This window comes from Lonchura striata, chromosome 7, assembly GCF_046129695.1.
Source record: "Lonchura striata isolate bLonStr1 chromosome 7, bLonStr1.mat, whole genome shotgun sequence".
In the NCBI taxonomy this organism is placed as follows: domain Eukaryota; kingdom Metazoa; phylum Chordata; class Aves; order Passeriformes; family Estrildidae; genus Lonchura; species Lonchura striata.
Window position 1 is genome coordinate 13234659 of NC_134609.1, and position 26389 is coordinate 13261047.

Consider the following 26389-nt stretch of genomic DNA (forward strand, 5'->3'; position numbering starts at 1 on the left):
ACACAGCAGAGGGTGGAGCCAGCCTGCTCTCCAGGCACTCTTCCAGCCAGCACGACAAGGGCAAGCACGACAAATCTGGCAGCAGCACAGCCCTCTATAAATACTGCACTGTGCAGACATGCCTGTGAGCACACTAAATCACAGCGCTGCCCTCACAGGAGAGGTCTGCATCCTGCCATGGCTTTCCTTCACATGCTTCTTTCTGATGTCCCAAAACGTTCACTGCTTCGTCCCCCTCTTCTGAGTATCCCCGCCACAAATGCTCTGTTCTTGTATTTTGGTGTTACTCTTCCACATCAGCTAAACTCAGTCATCCAAACACCTACAGCAACAATCACTGATTTCTTAGTGACTCCCACCTTGGTCTATCCCATCACAGTTGTCATGCATAAAGTCAAAGATTTCAATATTCAAGGGATTTTTTATTGTCACAGCCATACACACTGCAGTGAGCACCTAGGACTGTGCAGCAACACAATCCTCCCACTGCAGAGAGCTCCACACGGCTTCACAGGCTGCTGTAGCTCCACTTACAGAACAATCAGCTTTGGGTGCAATTTCTCACCATACAAAACTGCTCTCAAGATTCATACCCAAAAATCACAGCAGCCTTCTATATTCTTCAGCAAGATCTCATTACACTCTGTTTACTAAGATTGCTCAGAAAGGTGTAGAACTGTGCTCTGATCAGACCTTGGAGTTTTAAAGTAGGTGGTTGATAGACCAGCATAAAAGTGAAAGATGCTAGCAAGGAAGTCATGCACCTTGTCTTGACACAACTGATCCTGCTCCAGCCACAAAAGCAGTGAAAGGTAAAGGTCATTATCTCCATTCCTATTATTTATACAGTAGGTACCCATAAGAAGTCAATCTTTATTGATACATTCTTTAACATGCTAGTTCTGTTTCACTTTAAGCACTTAACTACATCTGGGTGAGGACATGTTCTCACTTCCCAAGCAAGCCAGCTGCACCCTTCACTCGCTCAGACATCAATGATAAAAGCCTGCTCAAGAACATGCATCTGTTTCACGCATGGCTCATATGGCTAATTTAAACAGTTTCCATATGTTGCCAAAGAGCTGTGACCAAATGCCACTTGCAAATAAATGAGAAGATTGTCTGGCTTCCACAGAGAAAAGTTTCGTCTTGAGCAACAGCTCCTTTGTTCCCAGCCCCTTCCACAGTCAGATGCTGCTGACCATTCCAAACACTGCCTCCTCCTGGGATCGTGCCACTGCAGCAACACACTGTACCATCAGGGTGGGCAGACTTTAAAAAGACCTGTGATGAACACCACAACCCGTGGAAATCGCAGAAGGGTTTGGGTTGGAAAGAACCTGCAAAGGTCCAGTTCTAACCACCTGCAATGAACAGGGACACTTTGAACCAGACCCATTTGCTCACAGCCCCATCCACCCTGACCTTGAGTGCTTTCAGGGATGGGGCAGCTGCCACCTCTGGGAAACCTGTTCCAGTGTTACATTAACCTCTATCAGGGTATCCTGCTCCTTGTTCCAGAAAAAGTTACTTACTCATAGAACAGCCATGATTTTTGCTCAGTCCTTATCCATACATTTCCACCGGGCACCAGGCTGTAACTTTTGGAAATGTTCAAAGTATAAATAAGGTCTGTGGCTACATTTAAGCTATAATTTCATGTTTCCACATATTGCTGTGACACCAGAAGCTACCATTTCACTTCTAAAGTATGCACAGTGGCTTTCTTCTCTATTCCAGCCTGCCAAGAGGTCACTTGCCATATTACAGCTGGACCACATCCAAACAAATGGTTTGTAGATGTGTAGATGGGACGACTGTCAGTAAGGCCTTCACCCAGGGTTACTGCTCTCCAAGAGGTAGATCCAGTCAGGGAAGCATATAATAAATATTTGGAAATGGACAGGAAGCTAACAGAAGGATTTAAAAATTCAAAGGGGAAAGTAAACAGGTGCCACTATTTTCCTTGTCAACAACAGCACGCTGTACTTGTACGCCAGGGAAGTGCCTACTGGAACTGGCCTTGCACAGGAAACTCCACATTGTCTCTTCAGACAGAGCTTGCTGGAGCAGGCACCAAACAGGTGCCTCAAAGAGCCATCCAAAACCACATTTCTCAGCCTGTCCTGAAGAAGTGATTATTTTATGGTTACAGGATCCAGGACAGAGCTGGATGTCCCAGATCTCCACCTCAGTGCTCCACTACTAGGCAGACCATCCACTGCTGACCAGCACCAATGTGCCAGAGCTCCCCTCCCTTTCTTAAGGGTGGAAGGTGTCTACTCCTTGCCACTTCACCAGGCAGAAAGGGCAGTCAGACCAAGTGGAATATGAGATCATCCAGCTCCACACTGCCTTGCACTGGGGGCTGTCTCCCATTGCTCAAGGTAAGGGGATCCACACTCACCAAAGCTGTCCTGCTCCTACATCTAGTGGCCACCTTGCAGCATCTCCTCCCTCTTTGGGGAAGTTGTTGGGGACCACAGACACAGTTAACAGAAAATATTCCTCAAATCTGATATTGGATGAAGCACATGAAAAATTATTCATGCAATTGATTCAGATGGTTTCTGTCATTCAGAAATTCCTATGCATAAAGGGGAGATGTGGGATTTGCACATAACCGACTCAGACAGCTGCAGATTTCCATAGGCACTAAATGTCTGCAGGCAGAAGCCACTCCTCATGTAATCCCATTAAACAGCTGGAATGAATGAAAATGCTGTGCAATTCAGCATACTAACAGCAGCCACCCCTGCTTCCTCCACCACTAGTGCAGGGTCCTCTCCAGTTCAGCCTCTTCCCATGGGTCCAAATTACAGGAGTTATTTCACGCCCTAAACTTTGCAGGAAGCCTGGAGCACATGTGAGCCTACAGTAATGGAAGATTGGTGTCAGAAAGTGCTCAGAACACATCCAGGCTCCTCATCACAGTCTTATTCACTTTTAGGGCTATCACTGCTGATAATAGAAGTCTTCTTATGAACAGAAATTGGTACACTGGAGATTGGGAATAGAATTAAAATCAATTCATCATCACCAAAATCAACTCTTGTCCAAAGGCAAGATGGTGGAACTCATACAAAATGTAATTGCTTGTAGGTTGCAGGTCCAGACCAGCAGCAAAGGGTCTGGAATCAGGAGGATCTCAGGTGGAAGCTGTTTGCCATTTAAAGGCCTTTCACGGCATTTAGCACTGTATCACACTACAGCAGATGTGAAGAGCCAGCACAGAAATACAGTGTTCAGCAATGTGAAGGAGGCATCAGTAATCCTTCACCTCCCAGAGAAGGCCAGAGCTGAGCTCTGCTCCCTCAGGCATCCAGCAGAAGATGATACTCAACAAGGCTTACGCTTCATGTATATGCAAATATCATCTACCTTTTACATTGCCATTAACTGTTCACTCATCCTGAGTGCTTTCCAGTCATATTTGATTGTACATGAAATCTCCTGCAACTTCATGGAAACTGTAGGGTCTCTCAGGGAAGGTTAACTACAGCCATGACTCTCCAGACAAGCAAGCAGGATGAGACAAGCAGATGCACAACAGAAATACCATCAACTGTAGAAGGTATGCAGCTTGCAGAATTGTTCATTTACTTCCCAGAGGCATCTGGGTTTGTCTCTTTACATCCCATCTTCCTTTCCAATCACTTGTTCCTATGGATTTTCTTGTGCTACCACAAGCATTCAGAGGACTGGAAAGTAAAAAACCTTTTGGTTCTGAGTAAAGACCAGATCAGCCTCTGTTTGTGCTCAGTTCCTACAGCTCACTGATACTGGGAGAAGGAGGATGAGAGGGAAGACCATCCTCCTCAGCAACATCCCAGCTTTAATTTGGAATAAAGTGGCCATGACTCCAGCATCAGTGGACATGGCTGGGTCAGAGAGGATTGTTGCACCATTAGGCAGTGGGTGAACTTCTGCCTGAGTAAGGTCATTCCTCACTTTCCAGCTTTGTCCTGAATACAAAGCATCAATCAGATATACTAATCCCAGGCCTTCATAAACATTCACAAGCTTACATTGTAAATACTCAACTATATAAACATGTAAATATAAATAATAAGTGTTTCTGCTGGCCATCCCCCTCTGAAGCACCTCAGCTGCACCCTGTGCATTAGTCCAGTCTTTGTCAAAGCTCTGCTCCCCACTTTGTGACAGCAAGTACATGGCACTTTTGCAAGTGATCCATATGCTGCTATGCCAAACACCCAGTAAAGCACAAGGCTAGCAAGGATCTTTTTTTCATCCTTGCTCTGTGTGTACTGCCCTGACTCTGCAAGAGAAGAGAAAAGATGTCTGTCCAAATCAGTCCCTCTGCCCACCGCTGGGTCTCTTCCTGAAGCAGTGTCATGCAACCACATGATTAGCAGCTATCACAACACATAAGCAGGGTAGGGCTACAGGTATAAAAGCAAACTTCAATTTTGACATTTCTCAGCTTTAATAAAACATCATTACATGGACAAGTTCTTTCCCTGACAAGCTGTTGGTGCCCTCTGGATAGCAAAGTCTTGTGTCAGGAGTGTGCCTGTCTTTGAAGTGGGAGACTGCAGTTTGACAAAAGCAGGGAGCAAAGGCGAGAGGGAGCAGAGCTGCTGTGAGGCAGCTGCCAGAATTTAGCAGTGCCAGTATGGGCTCTGTGCTAGCCTTGCTCTGAGACAATGAATGAAGCCCTTTTTGGCTCAGGCTCTAAAAACACTTCCCAGCCACAGGCAGACTAGTCAGGGAAAATTCCAATCCAAAACCAGCAAAATAGAATCTAATTCCTGTCCCACAGCTTTAACCCTGAACATCAGCAGCAGGCAGGATCACTGCCTGCTGGAAAAAAAAGGAAGGCACCAAAATCCAAAGTGGCTCATTTACTGCAGGACACTTGTCCTGCGTTAGAAAGAAGAGGTGGTGCTCAGGTGTTTGCTCCAGTGGCTGCTCCAGGGTTTCCAATCCCTCCTGCTCCTCCAGAGGATGCCATGGACAGGGGATTAGCTCAGCAGGAGAGCCTGAGGAAGCAGTAGCAAACCCCCTTCTCTGACACCATAAGCACAAAGGATGAGGACAGGGATTTGCATCTGGCTCACCATCTCAGAGCCAGTTCTGGATCAGTGGAAAGCAAAATGCAAGCACTTTCCAGAAGGGCTGCCCTCATAAACAACATTTCCATCTATTCAGCTATTCTAACAACCTAGCAGCTGCAGATCTGCTTCCCCTTCTGTCAGTCATACCTCTGCAGCCACATCAAACACCCACCAAATGCCAGTGCTCCCTGCATGGCGCACACCTTGCACAATTTTGAAAACCACCATAAAGCAGCATGGCCTAACATGCAGGTTTTCAAGCTTGCTCTTTTTACTTCCCTCCAGATTTTGCACAGACCTGCAGTACTGTGGGCAGCAAACCTTCATGTACCTAGGTGCAAGAGAGGCCAGAGCTCCCTCACCATCAGACACTGAAGAGCTGAAAGCAGGCAAATCCACTGGTAAGAAGGGATATTACCATGGTCTAGCAGTCTGAGGATGTTGAGAAAAGCAATAATCAAGGTGGCTCAGAAAATATAATTCAGTTTCCAACGTACGATATTCCTCAAACAAAGCAACCAACATGCTGGTTAGGCAGGAGAAGCTCACAGTGTTCTTTAATATCAGAAGTGTCCCTCCTGCAGGACATGGCATAATTGTCACACAGGACTGGGTGTCACTGGATGGGAAACCATTACTTCCATGGCTGGTGATGGCTTCACACACCCTGGCTTTCTTTCCTTACCAGGTCTGACTGCACAGAAAAGATTATGAGTGTGGTACAGTGAGAGAGAGAGCAAGGGGGAACACATCAGTGTATTTCTGTGGGCTTGCTGCTAATACACCCTTTTACCCCCACACACTTGATGATGAAAATCTATCATGACTCATGTGAAACCTCATCTGCCCCACTAGTCCTACACAGAGGACAAACAGCCCTTGGGAAAGTTAGGGGCAGAAAACCCAAGGAACTTCACAGATCTGAAGCAATAAAAAAATCCCAAAATATTCCCCTGAAGAGGGAAACCAATGCACTACACTAAATACACATGCTTCTGCCATCAGCAAGGAATACTGAGCATGAGCTACCCAAAGGACTTGCACTGCCACTCCATGCTTCCAGGTGCCTACAGAATGAGGACAGGTTGTGAGCTTCCACAAGCTAAGAAGTGCTATCCATTGCTCTTTAAAACTGCTCTTCCTGGGTCACCCATAGGCCCTAAGTAGAATCTCAAAGCAGCTGAAAGCCGTTTATAAGCTTGTATGAGCTGCTGCAGAGAAGCACTAAGTTCCCACAAGGTGTGGGGCACAGCTGCCTGCTACTGCCCCCAGTGTTTTCCCTCTTTCTCAACAGCCAGTGTGATCTCAGAGTTCTTAAAGAAAGGAATTTCCCTTCAGCAGCAAAGGATGAGCATTTTCTGCTATTAAAAACAGCTGAGTTCCTCTGAATCTCCCCAAGACAAGAGCCAACACGTGGGAAGCTTTGGTGTAAAAGGAACCAAGGATGGAAACAGGTAGGCAACACTACCTAAACCTCTGAGACACCAGATGCTCTGACTCCTTTACAGGTGAGTAAGAAAAGAGCACAGGGATGCTGCAGTAAAGCTCTGGCCCTTCTTATGCCAGCAGGCTATGGATGCTAAAAGCTTACACAGGTTCAAAAAGAAAGCAGGCGGGAGACAAAGCTATCCAATACCATTAGAGTCAATGAGCCATCTCTGCACAGGGGGCTGTGGAGTCAGGGAGCAGCCAGGGAGACTTTCTGTACATACCACTCTGTCTTACCCTGCTTTTCTACATCTCCTTCAGCATTTGCTGCTGCCCCAATGAAACAGGTTACAGAGTTTGTTTTGAGGCAGATCAGTCATTCTTAAGTATTAACAGTACATTTCTAAGGGATTATTTTAGCTTTAGCAAAACTCCAAATATAAAAGAACATATTAATAAAGGCCTTGAGAAGGTATTTTCCAAGTGCTTATCCATGCCTTTTGGCTCCCAACTAACTTTGAAATTCTGGTCTGAATGGTTGTGTTGAAAAAGGACAATTTTTATAGAGGGTGTTTAACAAAATGGCAGGATGTAATTATCTCTCTGGGGTGATACTTCTCTTAGAGAGAAGTCACAGTAAAACATGCAGTATGTTGGACACTGAATGGCAGGGCAAATTTTGTAAGCAGGAAAGAATACCATGGTTATCAGCTGGAAAACTACTGAAGATGCAGAGCCACAGACCAGTCTTCATGGTTGGAAAGCCCCAATTCCCACCACTTACAGTTTTATTCTAGCCCAGCTCAGAGAGCACTAACAGGCTGAATAATCCCTGCTACCCCCAGAGCACCACAAATGGTTTCAAGAGTGGAAAGGTGTTTGAGGCAAAGACCTTGCTTTGAGGGTCCAACTTTCAGGCAGCAAGAGAGAGAAAGGGAAAATGCAAGGCTGAAATCAGCTCAGACACATTCAGCTGGGCCCAAGCCTCCAGCAGTGGGATTTATTCAGAGCTTAAAGCATTTCTCTGGGACTCTTTGTCACAGGAGTGTAGGTACAAACAAACGGTAGCTGGGACAAAGGGAGGCAACACACATTTTATTAATAAAAAGTTAATCGGCTTAAAGTGTGCAACTAAATAAGCAAAGCTTACATTAAAGTGACCCAGCAATAAAAGATGCCATGGAAATAAAGTTATAGGAAATACAATATAGTCTCTATGTTCTTTTGTAATCCATCACAATAAATATTCATGATTCTGGGTTAATGGGGTATGCAGCTCTCAGCCACCACAATAGTTTTTTGTTTATTCTCAAGACCATGAACTTTGGAACCATGAACCTGAATTTCAGGACTCTGTATTCATGCATGTTAGCAAAATTCAGGGCAAGGCAGGGTGATGGAGACAAGGCCAGGACCTGGCTTGTGACAACATAACAGAGTTTGCTGCAGTTTTTGACAATGAGTAACAAGAGCCCTGGGATGCACAGAACTTCCCTTGTATCTGTCACCCTCTCTGCCTCCATGTCAGCAAAAAAAGGAGAGAAGAGGCAGTCTATTCAGGACATGGCTCATTCCAGTCTCTCTCTTCAGAAGACAGGGGCATCCTCAGACCAGCCCCTGAGGAAGCAGAAGCTGCTGGCATCACACAGCAGCAGCACAGAGCAGAGGTGCACTCCTCACACAGGGGAAGACCTGCACGCCCCTGAACACAATCCGCTGCAGTTCTGCCTGCACCAGCTAGAACACACCATTCCAAAGCATGTTTTAAAGAGTGCCAAGCCTCCCTAGCCAGGCCCACAGCCAGTTGTTCCTTTGATGGTGCCACCCTCTGCAGCATTACTAGCCTTCCCTGTTGTGCTCTGACACTTCCAACCTCTACTCCAACTTGCATTAATGTGGACAGATTACAGTGCCCCTTTCAAGGTATGTTAGGAACCTTTGGGGTCAGTGAAGGACATGTAGAAACTTTTAAAAAACCAACAAAAAACCAACCACCACAGACTCAAAGTTCAACACTTTGAAGGCAATAAGAGGAAAACAACTTTAAATGTTTGATCAAAGGCATTTTAAGACATTTTAGTTTGTTGGGTTTTTTCCTCTCAACTGCTTACAACTAATAGCAAAGACTATGATCCAGTAAGGTCTTCAGCAGATTTCCAGTGTATTCAACTGAAGTATATACCCCCTTTCCCAGTAAAAACTTCCAATTACCTTTTCCCTCTTTCCCCACATAATGTAGTGAACATGAAAGCAAGGCTTCCAGCAGCCTGGCATCAGAAAGTCAGGCCCTGTTTTGCTGGAGCACAGCTCTCCACTCTGCACCACTACAGATCAGTCTGCAAATAGAACTCGTACCCCTTCACTGACCCTTGGGTTTCAGGGAAAGCACAGCCTAAGACTCATCAATAAATAGGACCTATTCTTCATGCACCTTTCTTTAGGACAGTCTAGGTGACAATCCTTGCCACACAGAGCTCTGTTCCTCTCTTTGGGCAAAGCTGATCACTGTGATCAGCTGAACGTGAGCAGCACTAGGACCAGCTAGGCAGCACAAAGACCAACCATGGCTTCAGAATGCCCTGTCCTGTAATAATGCAAAACTCCCTTCCTTTTTAAGCCTTTGATTCTTCAATTGCATGAGTTAAACAAAGGGCCAGCACAGAACATTGATATATGTAAAGAAGAAGAATTTAGAAAGAACCATGGAAGTTGAGAAATTAACACAAAGATGAAAGTGTACTTTTGCAAAGAAAGCTATTTCTCCAACTACTGAAATATCTGTTTTGAATGATAGAAAGGCTCCATCTCAAAATAAAGTACATCAGAAAACAACAACAGCCTTCTCAAAGCCAAGGTGTCTTGCTGAGACTGCATGTATTTAGCGTTGTAATATTTGGAATATTTTATGTTTGCAAAACCTGCAATACCACAGAGATGGCTATTCAGAGGGAGAAATACACAAATGTGCACAGTAGGAGGGGAACTGGTTGGGAAGCAAACACTTTCCCCTTGCCCTGTGTGGAATTTTGCACTGAATGACACCCTTCTGAAACAGGGGACACCCCCAAGCCCTCCCACTCAGATGCAAGGAGAAACCTCCTCCCTGCCCACTTCCCACAACCAATCTCTGTAACAACAAGCCTCTGGGACAAGCCCAAACCTGGCAGCTCCGTTTCACCACAAAAGCACCAGGATCCAGCCACTGCCACAACCCAGGAGGACACAAAGAGCAGGCACACGTGATGGTTTGAGGTCTCCATTTCATGCATGCTTGCAAACCCCATGACAAATGCATCACACCTCTGCCAAGAGATGAGGGATTGTACAATGGGCAAAGAGAGAAAAAGATGCTCTTTTCAACATCAACACAAAAGAATGCAGCCAGGCAGTTTTACTCCTCATGTCAACATCCTATTACCAACTAGTTTGCCTTGACAACAAAGCTTTCCAAGAAAAGACAGAGATGTGGGCACTTGAGCAATGGCCTTAGGAGATCCCAGCTCTTTGCCCAGGAAACAGGAAAAAAAAAAACCAAACCAGCATATCACATATCACCTTCCTACTGAAGCATGACAAAAAGGAGAATATATGGCAAAAGAGGCCAACGAGGGGAAAACCAGAAATCAATAGGATCTAACAGAGCGTGACAGAAAATCACTTCCCTCATAAAAAGAGGTTACTTACCAGGTTAATGAATCTTTTCTGTTCTGTACTTAGACACCCAGGAAATGGAAGGGGTCACAGGAGCAGTGTGGGTGGGAATGAAATCCCTAGAACATGATTTCAAGAACAATCAAAGGTTAGAGATTAAATCCAGACAGAGTCAACTGCACAGCACATCAGCAGCTTGGTACAGGCACCAGCTGCAGCTCAGAGTGTCACCCAGCAAAACACTCTTCCACCATCAACAGCACAGCAAAAGCCAGGCTCCTCTTCCAGGGCAAAACCAGCCCGCCAGGCCACCTCTGTCCCCTCAAAGGGTCACCCCAGGAGCCAGAGCATCTCAGCCTGCTTGGGTCAGCAGTACCAGCACGGCCAAAACAAAATGGTCTGTGGATCTCTGATGTGATTAACTGCAACAGAACCATGAAAAACAGACTCCAGAAATCACACTGTGCAAATCACATAGGCAGCTCTTGGTCTTGTGGCCAAAGCCTCTCAAAACTCACTTTATATAAAATTCTGTTCCTTACCTTTGTTGGAAATGCACAGGGGAAAAAAAAACCAACCAAACAAAGAAGCATCTGGGCAATGGCAGGGTACAAGATCTGGTGATAACAGAAGGCTGAATTAGACCTCTGGAATATCAAACATATCTGAAGGCAGCTGCATTCTGGAGCCCTACTGGCAGGCCCCACATAAAGCACAGAGCTGTGCTGCTTTATCACTCCCCTGCCCAGCTGTGGTTTGAGCTACTGACAAGAAGTGACCCAAGGAATAGCTCTACTTAGGTCCGAGGTACCCAGTGAGGGAAATGGCAGGTGCAAGAGTTCCAGCTTTTTTCAAGGCCACTGAACTTGTAAGTCACTAGGTTGGGTTCCCCCAGTGCCTGCAAGAATTATTTACCAATGGATGTTTCTCAGTTTGGGCAGTCTTGACTCCAGTACATCTCAAACACCTCTGCCATGCAGCTGAACAAGCTTCCCCTGCAGCAGCTGCCTTGTTTACTACCCAATACCCAATTTCTGCAACAGAGACATGGATAATGCAGCCAGAAATCCCCTTTGTTACTCGTACTTAATTCAGCCTCAGGTTTGATTTATTGCACAGGATAGCTGTTCAAGTCAGAGTTCCACATCACATCCTTCATGCCCAAGGAACCACACCACAAGCTCCAAAGCTGACCTAACGTTGGCATTTCTGCGAGTTTTGACTTTGCAAGTCTAGTGAGTTTAAGGATTTTTATATCTGAGGCATTTCAAAGCAGAACCAATACCTTCATCACAAACATCCTGCCAACACACAGCAGTGGGGACAGTCCTTCACAGCAGATGTCTGTCCCTGGAGCTGGGACAAGCCCTTCTGTCAGGTACAGCAACTGTTAGTGGGAAGAGAGGCACAGTTTATAATTACATCTGTCTCTTTCAAAGCCTGCTTTTGAAATTAACAACCTCCAGCAGATCCCACCTGAAACTCGGCAAGCAAAATGCCAAACAAACCAGCCAATTTTGCCAAAACTCTGAGCACATGAAAGCACTGCTCCTTAGGCAATGCTGTTTGCAGACAATGCTCAGCTCAGTCACACCGAACCGAGTGTGAGACTGGCAACACCCACGGTGACATGGAAGTGGAGAAAAGCAATTCTCAGCACCCAGCACTGTATCAGTCTCTTCTAACAAGGAGGCAGAGGGACCCAGCTGTACTCCCAAGAGATAAAGCACTTCGCAGACTTAAATTTTCATCTCCTAACATTATGGTATGGGTTGTTCCGTGAATAGCATTGAGGTTTGTGGACGGAAAAATTAAACAGATGCTTTTTACTTGAGTGCTGACATTTACATGAACACAAAATGACTTGAGAGGACATGAATTTCCACTCAGGTCTAAAGTTGAGCCAATTCGTGGACCAGCAGCAGTTGTGGGTCTCTGACTATTTGAACCACTCAAACCAGAGACTTGAGAAACCAGGATTTAACAGTTGCTGAGATTTCCTGGGGGCTTCCTTCTCAACATGCAATTCAAGATTTCCCTCCATTGCAAGCTAGGCTGACACAAACTGGCCAAGAAGGGGCAATCAGTCATAGAGAGTTCTTTAATAAAGGGCTTCTTTGCATATTTTAGCAGTTTCTATTGACGGGGAACCTTCCTGTTCAGAAAGTGCTAGAATGGGAACATCAAAGTATGCTTGGAGATCAGCATTTCTGGAAGCTCAGCTGCAACAAAGGAGAAATAAAACCCAAACAAACCCAGTAGTAGCTGAATCAAAACAACAGCCAGTTTCTGCTTAGTCATCTATCCCTTCTGAGTACTGAAATCACATTTCAGCACTAGTTGAAAGCGGTTTTGTTGCAGCTTAATACCTGCAATACTTGTGATCCAGGACAACAGAGTCACTCAGTGCCAGCGGTGCCTCCTCTCTGCCAAGCCTGCCCATCTCCAAATCAGAATTTCAGACTGCCCTGTCAGGTCAGTGCCCCCAGCCCCATCCTCGCCCGCTCAGCACGGCCAGCTCTGAGCCGCAGGAGGCAGCCCGGCATTGCCCCGCTCCTGAGGGGAGCCGGGGGAGCAGCCCGAGCAGGCTCAGCCCGGCATTGCCCCGCTCCTGAGGGAAGGGGAGCCGGGGGAGCAGCCCGAGCAGGCTCAGCCCTGCATTGCCCCGCTCCTGAGGGAAGGGGAGCCGGGGGAGCAGCCCGAGCAGGCTCAGCCCTGCATTGCCCCGCTCCTGAGGGAAGGGGAGCCGGGGGAACAGCCCGAGCAGGTTCAGCCCTGCATTGCCCCGCTCCTGAGGGAAGGGGAGCCGGGGGAGCAGCCCGAGCAGGCTCAGCCCGGCATTGCCCCGCTCCTGAGGGAAGGGGAGCCGGGGGAGCAGCCCGAGCAGGCTCAGCCCGGCATTGCCCCGCTCCTGAGGGAAGGGGAGCCGGGGGAGCAGCCCGAGCAGGCTCAGCCCGGCATTGCCCCGCTCCTGAAGGAAGGGGAGCCGGGGGAGCAGCCCGAGCAGGCTCAGCAGCCGGGCTCCCGGCAGGGCTGCCCGGCACTGGAGCACCACCGGCCTCTGGGCGAGACTGCCAGGCGGGAGAGGAGATGCTGGGAGAAGGCACCAAGGAACACCTGGGACACGAAGCAGAGAAGGATCTGAGCAATTCTCCAGGCAGGGTTTGGAGAAGGCTTCAGCAAAAGGGAGACGGGGACACATCTGAAATGAATCTGTAGGAAACCCAGAGGGAAGCGGGCAGAGAACACAGAGGTCTCTGCAGCGAAGGCCGGGGAAAAAGAAGGAAATTAAAGTGTAGGGGGAGGCAAGTTGGAATGTATCAGACACACGGCACTGCCAATTCCCCAAGGACTAAGGTGTGAGCCTGAGCAGGGTGCAGGGGGGATCCACAGCCACGCAGCTCTTCATTTGTACTTCCAGGCAGCTCTTCGGTTCAGCTCTCCTCAGCCACACCAACCCTCCCGAAGGACTCCTGAGGCACACGGAGGCCACTCACCTGGCAGACACCCACAGGCACAGTTTTAGCAGCAAGGAGGTGGATTACCAGTAAATGCAGCAACTTCTTGTGTTAACCACTGGCAAGGCACAGTACACAGGTTAGAGCAGGAAGAGAATAAAATCTCCAAGCACAGCTGCAAAGGTATAATGTAATTACACAAATGCAAAGTGCCTCCAACCAAAATCCTCAGCTTTGTGGCCTTTAAATCCTGGAAGACTTAAAGCACAGTTTCTAAATGCCTTTTTCTGTGACTCTGTGACTTACTAATCTTAGCCACAAAACAGCTGAAGAACAAGCAGCATTTCTTGATCCCACCTGTGCAGGCTATGGTTGAGGGCAGACACCTGTGAACTGCACCCAGACTAGGTTGCTCAATAAAAGCTCTGGAGAAGTATCCATGACAACTGCAAGCACCTCTTCCCCACCCTACCAGGCTTTTTTAAGGGAGGGGGGGGAAACTCCTCTGTCCTAAATTTGCCCATCTTCTGTCCTGTCCATTACTAAATCCCAAGGTGTAAGTATAGAACAGAGGGTTACATCTCCTACAGGCCAAGCAGATCCAACACACCCCAAGAAGTGTCAAAGATCAGGCATGATTTAGTGAGATCCCAAGAAGACAGGTAAACACTGGAAGGACTTCAGACCCAGATCTCAAGTTGCAGTGATCATAAGGTTTTGCTCTGCAATTCCCCAGGCCATTGACTTCCCTACTGAGGAATCTCAGGTGCAATAAAAGGGTTGGTAGTTATTATTTCTTTAAGCCAGAGCCATTAGCTTGTGCTCAGCTAGGATTATAATAAAAACACCTTAAACCTTCCCTTTGAGGAGGAAACCTGCTGCAGCTCTACCTCGCTGCAAAACACCTCCCCTATGGCAAACAGCTGCATCACTGAAGAGTGACTCCAGTAGTTTTCACCCACCTGTTTTCCGTTCTGTAACTGCTGTCATCTCCCCAAAGCAGGTAAATTAAAGACTGAACAGTCTGGTCTCTCATTCTTCCCAGACCACCCAAAAAGAGTCAATTTCCTCCTTGAGTATTTAACCCTTCCTGCAATGTACCAGGGAAAAAATGCAAAGGAAGCAATTGCCAGTGAGAGCTCTCTCCTTCCTCTATAAAAGCTTCCATCAGCGCAGCACTGAGGATTCCACAGACTGGGTCATGCCCCAGACTCTTCTCTCAAAGCCCTCCTATAAGCATTGGTGGCAAAGGAAGAAAGGTCCCTTTTCTGGAAGGCCATACATCTTCTCAAGTCAGGAGAGCAGGACTCGGCTCCCAGCACTGCCACGGCCACAGTGACTGCCTGGGTAAGCACGAGGCTCCCTCTCTTCTCCAGCTCAGACCCCCCAGCAGAGGTCTGGTACCCTCACCACAGCTGCACTGCCTCTTTCCATACAAGCCCAGAGGCCTCCAAGCTGTACTGAAAACCTGTCAGATGGAAATGAGATTTTTGCACAGGATTCTGTGGTTCCCAAGCAAAGGGCAGGCTGGCACACACGCTGCCAGGGCTCCCACCATTGCCAAACTAAATAGGACCACTTGCAAGATTGCAGGAAAGCTCTTGTCAAGAAGTGAGTGGGCTGGATCCCTAGCACAGCCTGCAAAGAGCTTTCTGTTTGCCCTGCTAACATGATGGATCTATGTTTCCAACTAGGAAAACAGCATCTGCATCCCACTCACAACCCAAGCAACATTCAAATGACCTAGACTTTACAGATGCTGTCTCCCCTTTCTCATTTGATTACCCCCTCGAGGCTTTCAGTTCCCAAGAGCAAATTCCTCAGCTGCCCACAGAAAGTCTGCACCTGACTTCAGATGTTTGCACCGAAGCCTGAATGAAATGTGCAGTCTCTAGAACAAAAGGCACTGTGCCTTTACAGAGGAAGAGCCGCCAGGAACAGAACAACAATGAAGCACAAAACAACAATGGAGCACAATTTACAGCTCTCGGGACAGCACTGGGTGTGAGAACTCTAAATACATGGGGCATTTAGAAGTTAGTGGATCAAATCAGCAAGTGGAGCAGGAACAAGGATGCATGGCAGTATCCTGTGATGGACAAGCAGCATCCACACTTGAAGGAGCCTTGGGTGGCAGGAAAAAATGATCTATCATTGCCAAGCTGCTTCTCTAATAACTTTTTCTAGTAATGAAGAAACAGGAGATATGGAATTGCTGCTCAGTTGATGCCCCTTCACACCTCTTGCCCCATTTCTTCCCCATTTTCATATCCTGACAATTCCACAAAATCCATGGGAACTAATTCACTTTCTAGGTGCTATCTCCCTGCAGAGCCTTGCTTTGTTTAGCAGCCTCTGCCCACTCAGAGCACTGCAAGCACGGCCCAGAGCAAAAGCCAAGGAGAGATCAAAGTCTCGTGGAAAGAAGCAGTGCTTGAATGCAAGGCTCATTTGTACTTACAGGCAACTCCTCCTTGGTCCAGCTCTCCTCAGCCACACCAGCCGTCCTGAAGGACTCCTGAGACACACAAAGGCAGCAAGAGCCCAAGTCCCCTTTGGCCTGTGCCTCAGGAGCTCTGCCAACCCCTGGTGCAAACACCTGCACACAGGAACTCTGCATTTGGCCTAGGAGCCCAGACATGCAGGCTGGCCCATGCCCAGACTTGGCCAGCCTGCAGTCAGGACATGTCACACCAGGATGAACTGCCCAGAGCAGAGAGGAACAGGACTCCAACACAGAACAGCCATCTGGAAGAGGAGCTATTGCACCTCCAGCTCACAAAAGGCAGAAAGTGCCACGTTAGGAGCTGAAGTACCCAGGAATAAAGATGGTGAAACCAAACTGCAGCTTTTTCTCCTCACCTGGCAAGTTGAAAAGAGCCTCACAGCAGGTTTGAGCTGGAAGAAAGGGATCATCAAGCCAGAGGACACATCCAAAGGACAAGTTATTCAGTGCCCAGCTCTCCCCCCTATTTACACCCACCTCCTGTTGCTGACATAAGCTGGATGACATTATCCCCAGAGGTCACTTTGAACCCCAGAGATTCTGCTCTTCACCTCAAATTAAAGTTTGTACAAGCTTGTACCCAAATAACTACCAGAACAAATTACAGGCTATTTAATTCCTTTGGTTCCAGTTTGTCTGAGGAGCCTCAGGAGGACATGCTTGTTTTGTTTAGAAGGCACCCACTGTTCCTCCTGCTGCCTGCCTGTCATACAGCCTCACTCAGACCTGCACACTGGCCTGGGTGTCCTTAACTGGATCCTCTGAGCAGCAAACCCATCCAAAGCACATGTGAGGCTTATGACATTTTCCTGTCTATTACAGAGCAGTTCTGGGCAGGAACCTTTGTACTATTCCCTTTGAAAAGCTCCAGTGAGCTGCTGCAACACTCAGCAAAATCCACCAGAGCCAGCACTGCCACCTTCCCTGGCAGCTCAATCTAACAGTGCAGTGCTGCCTCAGCTGCCCCTTGATCAGCCACTCAGGAAGCTCCTTGTTTCTTTCTGCCTTATGAAAAGGCAGGAAAGCAGTCACATTAGGAAAAGAAAACCCTGGATGGGTGGAATTAAGAGCTGGAGCAGCAGTGGAGCTCTGGCCATCATCTGAGCCCGGGTACCTGGGCATGTGTTGACACCAGTAGTTCAGTGGTTGCAGTGCTTTAGGAGGTTACTGCCCTGTGCTGTCCCTCCTGCCTTGCTGCAGGAGATTATTACACCCTCCACTAATGCAACAGAGAGGAGCATGTGCCAGGCTTCCCACTCCCAGTCCAGCAGAACAACCATCGACAGCCTGCACTCAACCTCAGGGCGTGAGCTGCAGGGGTGAGGAACAGCCAGGCTTTTATCTCATAACCTGCCAGATTTAAATCCATAGCAGCTTCTGGGCCACAGCCATTGGCCCACAGGAAATTAGAAAAAATAAAAGAAGATAATAAAAAGAAATAAGTGAAGCGCTATAGTTTTAACAGCTTTGGAAATCACGTGAGAGGAGCAGCAGCAGCCTGTCCTCACCCTGGGCACACAGTCTGCAGCCACAGCACCGTGCACAGGCACCGCTGCCTGCAGCGGCCATGGAAGCATCACCACAAGTCTCACAGTGCTCACAGTCTCTGTTTCCCCTTGCAAAACATACCAGACACCTGAGCACTTCACAGCAGGTCTGCAGCCATTGCCCTCTCCAGTCATGCTTCTTGACAGATTCCGACACTGTCCCACGAGTGGAGGAACTTGGGCCTAAGGAAGTTAAGAAGACTTGTCACTCTATAGCTCATCAGGATCAGTGTGACAGACTTCCCATACAGCATCAGACCACAGCCCAGACAGGCCCTCTTGGAGAGACAACTCTATTAATGGTGTCTTCACCTTGTTTCACTAATAGAAATAGATCACTTATTAATCTTAGCTCAGCTAAGCTTTTGAGATGGTGTCTGCAGCAGAAAACACCTGCCTAGCTCCACTAGGTGCTGATGGTCTAAGACAGGACTAGGAAGAATACTGTGAATGCAAGGCAGGGTCTAACACAGATCCTTGTGGTACAAGCCTTGTTTGGTTTGTCTTGGGGCTAACTTTAATAATTGGAACTACTGAGCACACTGAGAGAGGTACACAGCATGTTAGTAAGGAGTGTGTCCTGTTCTCTAAGTGTTCTGCACAGCCAAACGAAGAGAAGCTGGATCAGAGAGCCTGGAAATACAGCCAGCCAGGACACACTGAAAGAACCAGAGTCTCTTTCTTCTACAGAAAACAAGAGGGAAACTTGAGAAAGCCAGTAATGGTGCTCACCAGAGCAGGAGGCTGCAGCAAAGCAGAAGGCACTGTGCACGCACAGACTGGTGAGAAAGGCAAACTCAAACTGCAGCACTGCAGCCTCAGGTCAGGAAGCCAGAGCAGTGCTGGGCTAGGCTGCCTGGCAGCCCCCACCACAGGCAGCTGTGTGCCAGCACTGCCAGAAACACCTGCCTGCTCCTGGGAAGAAAAGAACCACCTGTGTGACCTCCACAGGTCTTGTTCACTCCTCCCTTTCTATTGGAAAGAAGACACTGGGGAAACAAAAAAGGCAAACACTGAGAAGTCAGAAAATAAAGATCATTTCTGTGATTGATCCTGCCTGAATTGAATTAACAGGAATAACACACACAGAGTTTTTCTGTCTACCACAAGAAGAGGTGCTGATGTAAATGAAGGGAGGCTGTCCTTGGCAGCCCAGGCTCTTTTCTGTGCACATGCAGAAGTGAGAGGGAGAGAACTTGGGAAATTAGGGGACTGCAGGAGAAAAAACTAAAAGGTCCTGCAATGAAGGAAGGCAAATGGAAGGCTGTGAAAATAATTTTTTCCCTTTTTCTGCCACAGGTTCCCTGTTAGATGTTGAGAAGTCAAGTAAAGTAAATGTTCTCTGTGTGGTTCTTAAAGGAGCATTCCTCATCCTCCATGTACTTGATCGGACATCAGCACCCAGCAGTCACAAGGGCAAGTGAGGCAGCAGAGATGATGGTATAATTTTGAGAAAGAAAGGATAATACATTTTCAGATGGGAAGTCTGAAGCACTGTACCTGTAGTTCTCCAAGTCTAAACCATAGCTGTGTCACTAACAACTAGTTTCACTAGCAAGAGAGATCAATTCATTACCGTTTAGAAGTAGACACAAATACAGTAAAGCATTTTTGGGCTGAATCCCATATTCATTACAAAGAATTAACCTCCACACACACACCAAACTATATATCAAATGACAGATGACTTGCTGATCAAGGGAATGTTTTGTGCAAAAAATACTCTCTGGAGAGGACTGAGCTGAATTTTGGAAGGAAACCCACCACACTCAGCCTACATACAAAGCCAGCTAAACTTGCTGTACCAGGCAGAGAAGCTCTCAAAGACATTACATTGACAGAGCTCGTCTATGTGAGCAGATACGGCTGCAAGTACCGCAAAAGCAGGCAGGAGAGAGCTGATAACAGGAGAAGCTATCACCAAGGGACACTGAGTAACAGCGAGGAGCACATTCCGGGACAAAGCCCCAACTCAAGAGACCAGCACCACCCATGAAGAAACACCTTTCTTTTTTCAATACTCCTACAGTATTAAGAAAACAGGACTTCACACAAAAAATTATCTTTAAATGTAACACAACTAACAAGTTATCAGTTGCCAATTTCTCAGCAGAGAAGAAATTCACAAGACTACAACATTCTCCAGTAGCTGGAACCCAAACGAGTTACACTCACATCAAGAGTACCTCCCAGCTTTCCAAGAGAAAATCTGGGTCCATATTCTCTTTAAATTAAGGCGATGCAACATTAGGGATGACAGCAGCTCTTTTAGAACTCGAATAGCTAAAAAGCAACGAGCTCAGGACCAGCAAGCAGAGTGCAGTCTGACAAGGGAACGAGCAACTCCAAGAAAGGGACGGAGGGAGCAGCTGGAGGCTTCCCGGGGAGGATGCGGTAACTGCACGCAGGCAGCTCCGGGGTGCCGCGGGAGGCCGGGCTGTGTGCGGGGCGGGTCGCGCCGGCTCCGCACCCCGGGGAGCCCCGCCGCGCTCCCGCCGCTCCGGGGCACGCACCGCAACTTCGGGCCGGACAGAGCTCGGGGCAAGTTCCATCAGCTGCCAAAAGGCTGCGGAAATGCACAGAAAAAGCCAACATTGTTGAGGGCGCGGATGGGGGCGAAAGAACCCCCAACCCCAAAATGCAAAGCACGGCCGGGCATTTCCTTGGCTTTGCAGAGGGGAATCTCGCGCGGGAGGGAGCGCACAGCTGCGGAGCGGGGTGGGAGTGTGGGGCGATTCACAAGAAATCCCGGCACAGCCTCCCAGCCGGGGCTACAGCCCCCGGGCAAGGCGGGCAGCGGGGCGCAGGCTGGAGGCAGCCAGAGCCCTCCCGCACCGGCGGGCCGGGCACAGGGGCAGCTCGCCGGGTGCCGCTGGGTTCGGGAAGGCAGCGGGATGCCGGGGACGCTCCCGGCCGCGCCGGGGGCTCCCGCCGCCAGGTGAGCCTGGGCACGCAGACCCGGGGCACCGCGGAGCGCCCCGCAGGGACACCTGTCCACTGCCGCCGCGCTTCCAAACTTCTCCCGGAGTTGCAGCCAGCCCGCTTCCCTACCGGCTTTGCAAGGGTCGCGGTACTCCATCGGCTCCTCCGCCGTCTCCGGTTCCCCCAGCGTTAAGGAGGCTCCGGGCGCGCCCGTCCCCGCGGCAGGCAGCAGCAGCAGGGAGAGCAGCAGGCGGCGGAGCGGGGCGGCCCCGCGGCCCATGGCGGCGGAGCGGGCGGCGCGGCTGCCCGGGGTGCGGGCACTGCGCGGCGACAGCGGCCCCGCGGCCGGGGGCGCCGCCGCCGCTCACGGCGCCGCCAGCGAATCACGGGCGCGCCCGCGCCGCGGCCCCGCCCCGCCCCGCCGGCCCGCGGGCACCCGGGCGCAGCCGCCGCCTCCCGCCGCGCGTGGGAGCGGGAGCCCCGCCGGGCTAACGACGGACGCCGAACATCAGAAATTACCGACAGCGCCGGTCGGTACTGCTGCCGGTGGTTAGCGTTACTTTCCCTCCTCACTCGGTACTTCAGGGGCAGCCAAAGAGAATTAGCCCGTCCGCCGCCGGGAGCATCAACGCTTCACATCGCAGCCTTAAAACCCCAGAGTAAGCGGAGCTGTTAGACCGTGGATGGAGAACGATGGGGAAAAAAGATCACTCCAAACTAAAGAATGGGAGAAATGAAGAAAGATGGGACTGAACAACAAGACGTGCATTTATCCCTCTTACCTGCTTTTCACAGTAGTTTTCAGGGGCATCTAGGCTGTTTTACTGGAAATGTGGGCTTTGGGATGATCCATATACAGCAAAGCCTGGGAAATCAGGAAGATGGATCACACGCAAGATGCTCAATTGCATCAAAATCTACACCTTGGTATCTGATCGGGCGATTGTCTGAGCCCATACAATATCTTGGACAGCTCTAACAGCAGAGCATGGGGTAACACACTGGAAAGCCTCATACTCCTAGGGCTGCTGGTCTGGGATGGAGGTAGATCACTGAGGCACAATGACTCTTCTGCTTGCACAGTGACAGGGCAGATGCCCTAAGCCCAGCCATCTCACTGGGTGCCAAATCGTCTTACAAATAATCTCACAAAGGCCAGCCAGGTGCTTCCATATGAATTCAACACTGCCCAGCACAGCCTCTGGTGTGAGAAGATGTTAGGCTGTGGCTGGAGCAGTACTTAGAGGTTGCTCATCTGTGCTCATGCTGCTCGGCAGATGCAGCTTTAGGCAGAGAGGGTACAGCTGCCATCCCAGTGAGCAGGGCAGAGCTCACAAGGGTACAAGCTCAGTGGGGTGCTCGTGGGGTGAACGTGTGTACCACTATCTCCTGGTGCCAAAACGGCTCCTTCAGCTGTGCACTTCCAAGCTCCCATGGCAGGATTGTCAAGCAGCATTTCCCAATACAGCATAGGCTCCAAGCCCTCCCGCCACTCAGACAGATAATCATTTGCCATCCATAAATTTGTCCCTTCTCTTGCAGCCTACAGCAATGAATGATAACTCGGCACAAAAGGGCACAACATGATTCAGGCATCTCCTCAGCAGCAACACAGTCTACTGCAAACTGTTCCTGACAGTTGTCCCTGCCATTCATTTATTATTTAAAATTGTCTTCAAACCTTCACAGAAGCCAAAAAGGCTGCATCAGACTCTGACATGAAGAAGATGATGAACAGCTCTGCTAATCAAACATACTGGAGTTTCTTCCAGCTGGTGTTCAATGAACCAAGGATGATCTAGGTTTCAGGCAAGCTTTCTAGCAGTGAAACAGGGAAGTCCTAGAGCAGATTGCCATGAAGAACCAGGGAGTTCCCATTATTTTAGGTTTTTGAAGATTGTAGACAAGCAGCCATCAAGACTAAACTTAGTAAGGTAACTTTATCCATTTCCTGAGTTTTACATTGCCCACTTACACACTATCTACTTTTTCTGTACTAGGTTACTACTCTCTCTGATTTTGTCAGATGGAAGAGCAGTCTAATGGTTATTTTAAAAAGAAAAACCTGATCACCTGTCTGTGTTTCAGAACTCCCAGCTTTTATGGGATGAGCACTAGCTGCTCTTTTCTCTCTGCACAAAGGTCCTGGCAATATAACTTTCTCAGGGTACAGGAAGTTGGAAAACAAAAACTTGAACCTTTGTAAGGGTGGTCAACAGCTTCCCTGATCAGCATTATGGATCCTTATCAACCCTGTGGAAAGCTGGGCTGTCACCCACTAAGAACAGTGTTTTAACGACATGGAAATTGCTTGTTAACCTCTTCCAGCATGACTGGGGAGCCCAGCCCCTTCTGCCCACAGAACCTCTATCATAGATGTGGATTGATGTAGAAGAGGACATCCTACAGCTTTGAAGGAGAAAGAGAGCAAATTAAAATATAGATCCTTAATTGTGCAATTAGAGTGAGTCTGTGAGGGAGTTCAGAGGAGTCTATCACTATTATCCACACACAAAAAATAATGTTGCCCTACTACAGGGAACTCTGGAAGTCTCTAACATGAGAACTGCTCAAACCTTCCAGAAATAGTGCTCAGTAACAATCACAGCACTTTGCAACTGGCAGCCAAAGCAGTGTACCCAGAGCAATGACTGCAACCAGGTGGTTAGGAGATCAGCTCATGGCATCTTCATTGGCAGCGCCACATCAGCACAGCTAAGGAACACAGAAAGCCCTGTGAAAGGATCTTTTTCATCTGAGCTGTTAAAAAGTCAGTGAAGTCTCACAACAGCAGAGCAACTCATGACACCAATAGTTAATTATCTGGAAAGAAAACAATCCATATCCATTGCTGTCAAAGGCAGTCTTTTCTTTTGCAGAACTCTCTCCTGCCCAACACACAGAGACAAAATCCACTGTCCTTTCAGGCCTTGCTGAGCAAGAATGCACACAGATCTTTCTGAATAGCATCCACAAGCAAAGCTATGTGTGAGCTACTTAGTGCTAATGGAATATCCCTGCACACAACATGTCCTAAGGCAAAAACACACACAAAGTTTGCTAGGTCTTCCACAAGATCTGCTTCTTCCCTCTTGCCAGCACTTGGGGTCCACCAATTCCTCTAACAAAGTGACTGAGGCACCACTCCCTTGGAGCTTGTCCCACTGCTGATTCCATAGCTGCTGCCAAGTCTACAAAAAACCAAACACACCGAGGTGTTTGCATCACCAATACAAAGAGCAGAGAGAGTCCTGGAGAGATGAAGCATGACTCTGAAACCAGAGCATTCTCTTTCTTCTTCCCTCTGCATTTCTAGTGCCTCTCACTTCTCCTTAAAATTCTTTCATTGCTTCTTTTCACGGTAGGAAAGAACACCTGCTGCAGGTGTAGCCCAGTGAGCTGCATCCCTGCCTACAGGCACCGCAGGGCTCTCTGCAGAACCATCACCCTCCCTTTGCTTCACCCCTTCTGGCAGAGGCTCATTTACTCCCAGTACCAGTACAGGCTTCCTACCCTGACAAAACCTCTTCACTTCCCCATCGCCCTTTTCTTCTGTTTATATCTAGCAGTCTATTGCTCTCAACTCCCTTATCACTCATGGAATTGACCACTCTTGGGATGTCCCTTCTTTCCTGAGCAGTCACAGACTAATCCAGGTGATAAAGTAAAACATCAACCCCTGCTCTCTTTCTTCCATCACCCATTTTAGTTTCTTGTGCAGTAGATTGGGGTTGGTAATTTTTAAATCAAATTTATTGTATTACCACCCAGGAAATACGTCCCATAAGGTTAAATTATTTGCTACCTAAAATGAGTATTTTAAGATGCTGACACATACATGCTTAAATGTCCCAGGGGTTCTGAAATCCACTTTCAGAGATCACTGCAGTCACAGGTACATTCACCTGTACATTAACAACTCAATGTATAATTAACAACAGTCTTGTCATAACAGGCAGTGACACAGAGAAACTAGAAGTAAGCCATGGTTGGAAAATTCTTTTTTGTTCACCAAAGTAGCAGCAGGAAGGATTTGAAGTCACACCACATAAAAAAGCACCAAACATTTTTCCCATCATTAATGCAATCCTTGAACTATGTGAGAAATACCAAGACACTTATGGGGTAATCTTGAGTTGTATAGGGACAAGCTGTGGGAGGCAGGGAGAGAAATCTGTCTTATCTGGAAACATGAATTTTGGCTTGACCAGTCTCCCAAATTGAGGCATGTCACACTGATGTTTCATTACTTCACTTAAAATCCATTTTCAGGGTTCACACAGGAGTCAGTTATGCTTGGAAAGCACTGAGCAAAGCTGGTGGTTTTGGTGATCTCTGCTGCAAGGTTATGAAGAAGGGCATGGGAACATCTTTGGAAAAGCATCTGTTCAAAATTTGAAGAGCTGAATCCATTGGTTTTTCCAAAGTACTTTTTGCCATAGGAAAAGTTATCTTTTTTTTTTTTTTTTCCTTCTCTTTATGCAGAGGAATAAATCTGGGAAAGTATAAACATATCTCCAATCCTCTGTTATGAAGATGGGATAGTTGCATTTCCCTGCTCACAGGCAGGCATCCTTTATGGAGGCTGGAACATATGCTACCTGAGTTAAGGCTGTTTGACAAGTGGGTAGAATTTAATAAATCTCTCAGAAAGTATGATCTCCATCAAAAATTACCTTAGAGAATTTTCCCAGTTACAGCTTCTGCACAGGATTTCTGTACAGAGAATAACTATAGTAACATCTTTATCCAAACCACAGACAGAGAACATGCAGTTATTTCATCTTCTTAGGTAAGCAATACCTTAAATTAGGATCATCTTATAAGTCACTCTTTAGATCACTAAATTCAGGAACAGTGATTTCCTTTCTCATTATTTATTTTGCTATACACATAATTAAAAATTATGGTAATTTCAGCTTCAGACAAAGGTGAGTGATCACTTTCTGGTGATCAAACAGAAAAAAATTTTCAACAAAAATCACCTTTTATCTTGCCAATTAAAATTGCTCAAAATGATTCTGCAGAATCCAAATGCAAAACTTAAGTAACCTAACGGTATTTCTTCAACATTTTATTCTACAGGTCTCCAATCCTTGCATGTAAATGTGTGCCTGACTCTCTAAAGTGTCACATCTTTTTACAGCAAACAGCAGGTAATGTTCACTATTCACCTGCTAATGTCTGGTCAGGCATTAAGAAAATAAGGTGAATATTTCCACTCCATTCTTGTAGTTACTCCTGTGTAGCAGAGCAAAAGAAGCCTCACACTAAATTAATTACATAACCCACTTTTCTGAGCCAAATAAAGTGGTAAGATAAGTGATTTGGAATGAAAAAACAGCATAAAATGAAATCTAAAGAATTACATGTCTAGCAACACAGAAAACCACTGTGCCTTGCTTAATGCTCCAAGTCTGAACTTCCTGATACAAACCTTTGGAAAATGAGAATGAGCAGCCACAAAAGCTTCCCTGGATTCAGTCTCATATGATGGTCTCATCCCTGTTTGGAAGCTGCTCAGAAAAAGTTACTACAGCTCTCAAAACATTTCAGAGACCAAATAAAAGCTTGTGACACACAGGGTTCAGGAAAAAAAAAAATTCACTGTGTGGTGTCAAACTGTAGCTTGTTTTTCTAGGTCGGGCAGCTTGCTACACAGAACTGCTGGAGATTGGCCTTCCTCACCCAGACCCAGCATTTCCAGTTTATAGGACTTAGGTCTAAGCTTTGATGAACTGGAATCTATCTAAGTAATCATTGCATCATATGGGTAAGCACACCTCTCAGTATTAG

At 47.6% G+C, this 26389-nt stretch overlaps 1 protein-coding gene across 1 annotated transcript in view; it reads right to left on the bottom strand.

The window, feature by feature from the left end:
• Positions 1-20888, bottom strand: part of TLL2 (tolloid like 2) — an 83144-nt gene extending 62256 nt beyond the window's left edge. The window contains exon 1 of the mRNA XM_021548141.3: positions 20723-20888. Within this exon, the coding sequence (XP_021403816.1) occupies positions 20723-20873 (151 nt within the window). The 5' untranslated portion in view covers positions 20874-20888. The remainder of the gene's footprint in view (positions 1-20722) is intronic.
• Positions 20889-26389: the final 5501 nt, after the last annotated feature.